This window comes from Colius striatus, chromosome 3, assembly GCF_028858725.1.
Source record: "Colius striatus isolate bColStr4 chromosome 3, bColStr4.1.hap1, whole genome shotgun sequence".
In the NCBI taxonomy this organism is placed as follows: Eukaryota; Metazoa; Chordata; class Aves; order Coliiformes; family Coliidae; genus Colius; species Colius striatus.
The window spans coordinates 70,253,257-70,263,228 of record NC_084761.1 but is presented as its reverse complement, the minus strand read 5'-3'; the positions used below and the strand labels follow the sequence as shown (position 1 = coordinate 70,263,228).

Sequence of the window (9,972 nt, the reverse complement as noted above, 5' to 3'; positions counted from 1 at the left end):
AGAAGAAAGTCTTTGAGATATAAATGTCTGTGAGATTTAAAACAGGCAGAAGTGTGTGCAGGGCTCTTCAACCACAGGTGCAAAGAGCTGTTGAGCTCTGAGAACACACCTTAAGGCAGTCACTGGTGGTCATCTCCTAACAGCAGAGTCTCCTGAGTGTATGAACCTGTATGCAAGCCAGACCCTGGCTTCAGGCAGGGTCAGCAACTAAGATTAGTGGTTTGCCAGTAGTGCTCTTGAGTTTGGAAGCAGAAACAACACACAGAGGCAAACTGGCAGGGCATACCTGGACGAAAGCATACATGGTCTTTGGAGTATATTTTTTTTTACCCTAATGTTGTTTATATTACCTATTAGATATGTATAGATATGTACATGTATGTACAGGTAAATGTGCAGAAACATCTAAATAAGCATTGCTCACCTGAGTAATGCATCATGTCAGTATCAACTCTCTCTAACTGAGATAAAATAGGGAAAGGATCCCAGAATACATGTCAGGAAACTTGTTTGACTGAATTTGGGAATACTGAACTGATAGTGCCTTACTAAATCTGTTTCAGCTCAGAACAGGAGGAGAAAAAAAGGAGAAGTAGCCATCTTATTTAATAGAATATTGCCTCCTAAGGTCCAGATTCACAAGCCTTCTAAAGCTAGATGATTTAATTAATATCAGCAGGCTTTACAAGACCTGTCTCACAGCTACAAATACCATTTTTACTCCTGGGCATTCTTCACAAATTGATATTTTCTTGCTTGTTATCTAGCCTAGACAATTCGTCAAAATCCAGATTCATCAAGGTGCAATCCCAGCCTTCCCAGGATGCCAGGCAGCCAGCATCCATTGGGGAGGTGGCTGAAACTGCCTGCAAAAGCTCACTTATGCTATGTAATAGGGTACATAAGGACATTTCCAAAGGTAAACTGCACCACTTCAGTTTGAAAACTCTCATCATAAAGACTGAAAAAAAAACCTTCTACAGGTGAAAAAGAGAGGGAATTAGATAGTTAATGTGATGGGCACGACCTTCCTAATGGGAAGCACCTTTGACTCTCCCCGTGGTCTGTATGTCTTTCCTGCCATCTATCAGGACTGTGGGCTTGGTAACTATAACATGCACTGCATTTGAAAATATACATAGCTGAAAAAAAAGCCCTGAAGTGCCTCTGACAGTACAAGATAGCTGTATGAAAATGGAATAAGACCGATAGGAAAATAATCTCTCTGAGACTTTTGGTTACTGCAAACTGTGAAGATAGATTGCAATGGAAATGTAAATATGTCTGTACCTGCTGTGCAGTCCCCTAAGACACTGCAGCATTGCTTTGGTAAGGGTTACCTGCTCTGTGCAGAGGGCAATAACATCTACAGCATTTTCATTTAGTAGGGATTACTCAAAAAGTTGCAGGGGCAGAAGTGAGAGGTGACAGAGAAGCTGTTAGCTCAGTGGATACTTCATCCATCTGCAGCAAACTAGGAGTTACCCGCTCAAAGACAGAGATGCTAACTGAAAAGTGCCTTGCTCTCCCAGCAGTTCAGTTGCCTGTGGCCATCCTAGAAACTGAACAAAACTAAGCTGAGAGAAGTTTTGTGGAGAAGCAGCTAGGGAGACTAAGCTTCCTGGTCTTTCTATGAAAAACAGTGAATGGGTCACATGTGCAGCCTGTTTACTATTTTAGTAACTGCCTTCTCTGAGATGCTTTGACTCTAATAAATAACTGTTGCTCTTAAGGCCAGACACTGATATCCTTGTTCCAGATGAGGTGGAAGAGTTATGACAAATCTGCCTTGCTCTTTACAAGGAGATGGTCAGAGTGGACTCTGAGGATGGGACCGGCAGAAAGACGGAGGCTCATATGATGCTCCCCTGACAAAGGCTGAGTGCTTCAGGCCAGACATGTGAGAGAAGCACTGGCAGGAGGAGGCAAGAGAGGCTGCTTGTCCATAAAGTACAGTCCAGGTTAATAACAAGTTTTAAAGCTGAGTAAAGGAGAACTGATACACTTCTGCAAACTAGACAAAAATGTAAACAACATGGGACGTACAGAACTTGGAAGATGCCTTGCAAAGCTAAAAAGGATACAAGCAATTTCTGATACATCTAAATAATGATAAAACAGGTTAATGAAAGATACTTTGAGAGGTGATGCAACAAGCAAGGTGTGATAAAACAAACCAGCTTTTCAGTTTACCCACTCAGGGAACAGAGGCAAGACAAGCACCCCATTCTCTACATTGCACTTTTGAAACGTATCGTCTCAACCAAAGAGGTGTGGGGGGGTTGGTTTTGTTTTTGTTTCCTTTTTATTTGATGCCCAAGTTCCTTCACAAAATAGTGCAGTCTAACAAAAATACCAAAGAAGTCAAGTGGATCTCATGTGGCTTTAATCACCTCAGAAGAAAAATGCCTGACAAAACCCCTCTCTAGCCATTTATTTAGATTTCAGATATGGCAAAGCACTGTGAGAAAACACAGAAAGGACTGTTTATGAACTGCAAAGCAAAGTTGGTTCTTGTCATGAGATGCAGAGCTTGGATATGTTTTCAGCCACTGAGGCATTATTATTCTATTGGGAGCAGGCAGAGAGTGGGCAAGGACAAGGCTCTCCAGGTCTGCAGCCCAAAGCTACCCTGCGTGGGAAGACCAGAGGAGGATAAGAAGGGCAATGAGCTGGGAAAGGAGAAAGCTTTGAAGGAGCCACATCAGCTGTTTTCCCACATTATTTTGATATGTTAAATTTGTTAAAAAGAAACAAAATCCAGCAGCAAAATGAAATAAGACAAAACAACGCTTGAAAAGACTTAAGTTGCTGCATGGAGTCAGCTCTCCACAGAGTCACAGTGGCCTGTGCAAATAAGGCAGCAAGCGATAAAGGCAAGAACCACGTTTGGCAGTTCATAAAGACAAATCTCTTTTCTTAGTAAGATTGCAGGCTATAAAATAACAAAAAATGCTATCAAGAAGATTAGAGTCTTTATTTTCCACTTACGCTTACACTGATAAGACAGTTTTTACAATGGTGTGCTACGCATGTGATAATACAAGATGTCTTTAAAACTAGTATATATTTCAAGCTTCAATGATGATTATATCTAGGCTCTTGACATTCGATGCTGGGAAACTCTTTAATTAACTAGGAAGGCAATTCTGAGTTAAGATCATGGGCACAATGGGATTTAATGAGTATTTTAGAAAATTGGATTAGAAGGGAATAGGAGGTACCTCCCACTTGAGTAAGACGGAATGGATTCGGTTTGAAGGTTCGTATTCCAGGGGGAATGAGATAAAGGGATCCACTTTATTAGCATTTATTTTACTGCCATCCTCACTAAAAAAAACCCCAAAAGCATAAGTTTCTTCAGTTAAACTGCATAGAAGACACTATAATCCCGCCATTTATAGATGAAGTCCTACGACATTGTCCATCAAGTACTATCAGTTTTCTCCGCTTGCCGACCCCTACATGTCAGTGCGAGGATGTCGAAGACTGAAAATTCGTAAAACTAAATGCAATGGTGGATTTCAAATTCTCAAAGCTTCCAGAAAATTGGTCCAGCTGGATTTTACCTTTCTGTACCAATAGTTTAGACCAGCAGGTTTCACACATATTTTTGTTTGTTTGTTTGTTATTAATAAACAAGAGGCTCGGAAAACTCACAGCTATGGTTTTGTCGACTGAAATAAAGATACAGCAGAATGCTGAGTATGTATTTTTGTGTGGTGCTCGTATGACATTCCTGACGGCCACCCTTCAGAAATGCTGTTTTAGGTGAATGCACCAGGCAGAAATTGAACCACTTGTCACTTTCAAAAAGCTTAACAAACTTTTGCACCGATGATTAGATAGCTTTTACAACAACATTGGTAAATCAATACATGTTTCAAACTCTCATAATTTCTCAAAGCCTTCAGGAATCACAGAGGAGTTAATTCTGGAGCTGTCTGGCTTGCCAGGGCTGCCAGTTTATACGGAACAGCAATGTCCCAGACCAAAATCTATCAATCTGCAATTTAGAAAAAGGAAAGTACAGCCTCATAGAAGAAGTCGTTATCACACAGTTATCAGGAGGGATAGCTGGCATTGATTGGCTGCATCAGAAGCATATTTTCCTCTCTTCTCATTAGATATGCTTTGCCATAGATAAAATAGATCATATGGACTATTTATGCTGTAAAGATTTAGAATACAAAGGTTTTCATGGCCTTGACAAATACACTGCTTGAAACCATCAAACTAGCTAATTACCAAATGCATTTACATTCAAAGCAGAAATAACCTAAGTCCTTCATTAGGGCATCAGTTGTTCAATGACATTATCTTAATCTTAGCAATATTATCGATCTATTCAATGTTTACTCCGCTAAGCAGTCCTATGGATGTGCAAAAAGCAATCTTTTGAATTGACTGTCAAAAGGAGGTGGCCTATACATGCTAAATCACTTCAAGGATTTCAAGCTGAAGTGAGCTTTCCAAACACAGGGTTTCACATATTTCTCCAAGCTTATCATTCCTCCAAATCTGTATCCTTGGTCTCCAAAGTCTGTAGATCTCTCTCTGTCTTTTGGTTTCCCCCTCCTGAAATGTCAACCTACTGCAAGTTGGTTCCAGGAGACGATGAGGAGAGATGGCATTACCTATCCTAACGTACTGTCTTCAGTGCCACAGCGATTACTGAAGAGAGGAACAAGTGAGGCTGGCAGAAAATGAAGAAAAGACCCTTTCTGTCTTAAGCTTACGTATTTTGGATAAAGGAAGAAAAAATACCTAAGAGAATCCTCCGCTGCTTAAGAAACTTTCTTTTGCTTTTATAATGCACATGGAATATGGAGGAGAGAACTTACAGCATTTAGTGCAATACATTGGACAGAGGTGGAGAGCACAATTGCGTTTATTATTATGATTATTAAAAATAAATGAAGTGGCAAGGTTAAAACCAATTCACCTTTGTTTCCCACTTACTGTAGCTATTTATAGCCAGGCAAAGTACATCGAGAATATTGTTGCTGCTCTGATTTTGAGATGTCCAATACTCGAGCTAATGCTCATGAAAATGAGGCACATGATGCAGAGCCATGCGGACTTTGGCTTCATGTGATCAGGGATGTGCAGGACATAAAGGCAGGCCACTAACTGAAAGAGCACTAATCAAGAAGAACAGGGAGAAATCTGACACAAAAACAACATCACATGTTCTCTGAAAACATTTCAGTGGAAACTTCTCATAGCATATTGTGTGCTGCCTTCACATCTTTAAGAAACTAAAAGCTTCAAGTAATTATATAAAAAATTCCCAACTTCCTTTTTTTTCCCCTTCTACCAAAAAAACAACCCAAAGATACCTAGAAAATCTGCAATAGTGAAAAATCAAATATTTCAGCTATTTTTTTCACCTCTAGCCAGAATTAATTTGATGAGACTAGCATCTAGTGAGAAATATGATTTAACACCGATGTTTGATTTTGAAATTGTTGGTGTGCTAACAAAAAATGAATTCCGTTTTGCAGCAGAGGAAGGAGTCACCCATCAAAAGAGACTGGCTGTCAGAGATGAAAGAGAGTAAAGAAATGGAGAGCGCCATTTTAAACATATAAGACAAGACTTTCATCTCATGCTGGACCATATGGGACAGTGCTATTAACCTTGGAAAAAATCTGACAGGAGTGAAAAAGGAGATGAGGAACAACAACAACAACAAAAAGGAATAATTTACTTTCAATAACTTTTCTGATCTGTACTGGCATGTATCAAGAAGTCTACATTTCTGTTTTTTTCACAGGTGAAGATTTTGCCATGTGTCCCCTAAATCTTTCTGTACATCCAGAAGTGCTGGTATGGGTTTTCTGACAGCCTGTGTGTCTTGTCCTTCCCCCACTTGATAGGGTGCTGCCTGTGCATACCTGGGCAGAGAGCAGCTGGTGAATACATGGATTAATCCTTTGCCCGGGTCACCTATACATACACTTCTTTCACCTCAGCAGCATGTGACACTGACTGACAAAGCGGTGTTAAAGACAGACATTTCAGTATTTTGTATTACTTCTGCCTCAAAAGCAGCTCCACTCCAGCTCTGCAGCTACTGAAGCAAGTGCTCCCAGATCCTCCTTGTCAGTTGTCTCATCAGTGCTTAAACAACACCCTCTGTGGGATTCCACAACCTCTTCTCTGCAAGGCACTTGTAGACTAAATTCTCTGTACTCTTTGCAAGTGCTTTCCTAACATTTAAGCTTTTTCTTCTTTTTTATTTTTTTCTTTCTGAGAGCTAAATGGATTACTTTTTATCTCACCCTTGAGGGACATGAAAAACAATTGCTCACAATCCTCTTTGTAAGAACCCTTTCCACGTTTAAGCTCCCTGTCATCTTTCTCTTTTCCATACCAAACCAGCGAATTCTTTCAATCCTTCCTTTTGTGTCAGGGCTTACACTTTTAAGTCTCACTTTTGGTGCTCTCACTGACCCTTAATAGATGAGGGCCCAGAGCGGGCGCACTTTGCCATCGCACCGATGGGAGCCAGGACAACAGCGTTACCTGTGGTACACGTAGAAACCGCTGTGACACCTGCAGGAGCCATCAGTGAGGATTTTAGAGATGGACAAATAGCTCTGCAGCTGCCTTTTGGGCGATGCTCACTGTGTCTCCAACGGCCTCGGGCGCGCCCTGGCCGCCTCCCCACCCCTGACAGCCCCGACCTCCCCCTCGCAGCACTTGCCGGTGCCCAGCGCGGCAGAACCGAGGAAGGAGGGCGATTTCCCCCCCCCACACACACACCTCCCCCGACAACAGTGGGTGCATATTCGGCCACTGGAGGTTGTCTTATTTTATTCTGAGGGAGTGGAGTGTGTGTTTGGGGTCATTATGATAAGCCCCACCGAGGCAAACTACGATGCTCCCCCTTCCTCGGGGGGACGGCGGCAGTAGTGGGGTACCGGGTAATCATCTCACCTGCGCCCATCCCCGTGTCGGCGGGGCGGGGCGGGACGAGGCGGGGCGGGCGGTGGAGGCGGGGCCGTGGCGGCGCGGCACGGCGCGGCGGGGCCGGGCTGGCTGTACTCCGCAGCCTCCCGCGGGGGCTCGGGCATCTCTGCGCTCTGGGCTGTGCGAGCGGTAGCCGCGCTGCGCCGGGCTCGGGGGCGGCATGGAGGGCGCGTACCTCGCCTGGGAGCTGGCGCACGCCGTGTTGCTGCTCAGCCTCTTCCCCGCAGGTGGGAGCCGCGGGCGCGGGCGGGCGCGGAGTACCCGCGGGGCGCCAGGGCCGGGGCAGGTGCGGGCGGCCGCGGGGAACAACTTGGGCGCCGACCGCCTGTTCCGCGGGCGCGGCGGAGGCAGCGTCGTGGCGGGGGTCGCGGCGGCGGCACGCGAGTGGTCCCGGCATCGCCCCGCGCCACCTTCACGGGACACCCCGCCGGCGATTAGAGAAAAAAAAAAAAGTCCTTTGTTTGCAGCGTGTGTGGCCAGGAGAGGGGCCCGCAGGGAGACCCTCTCCCCCCCCAACCCGCCCGCACCTCCTCGGGTCGAGCTGTTTTGACAATAAACTATCTGGTAATCGGTACAAAATGTCCCCGCGGTTAAGTGCTCGTTGAACAATAGGCAGGGAACGAGCCGCCGCCGTCAGGTGTCCAGCGCTCCCCGGCACCGGTGGAGCCTGGCGGGGCGGGGGGAGCCGGTCGGCTCGTAGTCCCGACGTGAGCCGCCGCGGGTGGGTCGGTGCCCCGCGGTCCGGAGGGGCCGGGCTGGCGGCTGACCGCGGGAAAAGGCATGAGAGCAGGTCTGCTGTGCCACTGCCAGCCCTCCGCGTTCAAGAGGAGGGCACGCGATGCCACTAGGGCCTTCGGGAGGGCCGTCGGTGCTAAAACTTTAGCGTGTCTGATAGAAATTCAAAGGTTCTCTTCCACTTCCTTGATAAAAAAGGGTTTCCTTGCCAAACCTCGCGACCCCAGTGTGGAGGGATAGTGATTTTTAAATACAGCATCTGGCTGCGGCGCTGGGCAACTTTGCACATGGCTTTTGGAGTGGCCGTGCAACTCGTTGCACGGTTTGGAGGCTTGAGAGGCGTTTGGGCAGGTGCTGTGAGGAGGTCGCTGCTAAGCCCAGGGAGGAATTTCGCCCTGCGCACCGAAGTCTGCAAGCGGAAAACGTGAAAGGTTATTTTGCTACTTATCTAAGAGCGAGCTGCGGCTGCAGAAGCGATGCGCTGTGCTGAGTGTTAAACGTCTGCTGCCACCAACCGCGAGGAGCTCTGCAGAGCACCCAGAGTGAGAGCAGCGGCAGGGAGAGGGGGTGGTTGCTGCTCAGGGCATTCTGTGCAAAGAGAGCCAGCAGTACTGACAACTTAGGTGGCTTCTTTGCAAGCACTTTACTTTGGGATGTGAGAGGGGACAGTAGTTGATCTATGAACATTTTTGTTAATAGTTTTCTTCAGGTAACTTTTGGAATTGTCTCCCTTTTGTTTGTTGAAAATCTCAGAGGTGATATATGAAAATTTGGACTTTCCTCGATAGACATACCCACATATGTCTGCAAAATGCTAGTGCTGTGGCCACAGGGGTGGGAAAGCCTCCTGCCGATGGGTTATTCCTGGAAATAAATTTTAAAACCGAGTTGAAATTACTAATACCCACTAACTTTGTTTACTACATGTATTTCTTGCCTACACTTGAAGATTTTATCCTTCAACATATGGTTAGACTGTCCTTAAGGAAAGCTTGAGAAACAGGTCAGGCTGGCAGCATCCCCTGGAAGACATGAAATGCAAGTTCCAGAGTACTCGAGAAGCAAGGAGGGAACCTTTCTCAGGCTCTTTTCTCTGATCCTAGTTTCAGACACTTAACTTGTGGGGGATATTTCATTTCAGGGGCACATCAGATAAACTTTTGTAGACAAAAATGCACTGTGTAGTAGGCATAAATGTCTTGCTGTTGCAAAAGACAGCTGTCTATGGAAATCTATACACATCATCTGTGTATCACACAGATGGACAATATTCAGGGCTAGTTTTGTGCTGGGTCAGAGTGATGGCTTGTGTTCTGCCAGGGGTGCAGGGGAGATCAGAAATGACAGGCAGGACAGAACTGATCTGCTGTGCTGGGTTGCTCTGCAGCTAACGTGACCCTGGGTTACTTTTGGGTTTGCTTCAGTGCAGACGCTTGGGCTGGATGATCTCCCACACACAGTCCCTATTGACACCTATCCTGTTGTTTATCAGTATACACATTTATAAGTATCTTTCTTTGGCCTTTAGCCAAAAGCTTCTTCCTTTGCTTGTAAATAGGGAAGAAGGACGTAGAAAACAGAGCTGAATGCAGCTTCTTACAGTGTAAGCCATTCATCTCCTCTGTCCACAGCTCCTTCCTAGTTTTTGTTTTTCTTGCATCCTAACACATGCTTCCACTTCTCCTTCCATTTAGGGATTGCCTAGTCCTTATTTATGCAGTATTCAGGAACAGTCTTTAATCTGGGCCTTTCCTCCCCCAAGGCTTGCCCCGTCCCCCAACCCCCAGTACTTTGCCAGAGTCTCTGTGGCATTTCCATCTTGTGGTCATGGAAGACTGGACATGGTTCTTTTAAGCATCCATCAGTGCAGCTTTTTTTTTTTTCAGTCAGCTACAGAGTAATAGGAGGCTCTCCCGGTGCCCAGAGGGAAGAATGTCTGCTTTCATGATGCTTCCTGTTACCTGTCAGCCACAAGGGAGGAGGCTTGAAAGAGGAAGATAAAACTTGATGAGGAATCTGAAAGCTGTCACTCTGTTGCTGCCTTGTCTCCCCTCAAAACATCCCAGTATCTTGCCCTTCCTACTCCCCTGTGTACATCTCTGCTCTCTCCTTCTCTATTTCCTCCCTCGCCTGCAGCAGTACAGATTCTTCTGCAGAGATACGTGGCCCAAAGCCACTGCCAGGAGCAGAATGGAAGTGTCAAAAATTGCTCAGTGCTGAACTCTTTTTACTTCCATTACAACTGAGAACCCTGTCCTA

General features: G+C 45.6%; 1 protein-coding gene across 1 annotated transcript in view; it reads left to right on the top strand.

The window, feature by feature from the left end:
* Positions 1-7,138: 7,138 nt before the first annotated feature.
* The window catches only part of KIT (KIT proto-oncogene, receptor tyrosine kinase), a 57,797-nt gene continuing 54,963 nt past the window's right edge, over positions 7,139-9,972 (top strand). The window contains exon 1 of the mRNA XM_061992880.1: positions 7,139-7,205. Coding sequence (XP_061848864.1) covers positions 7,139-7,205 — 67 coding nt within the window. The remainder of the gene's footprint in view (positions 7,206-9,972) is intronic.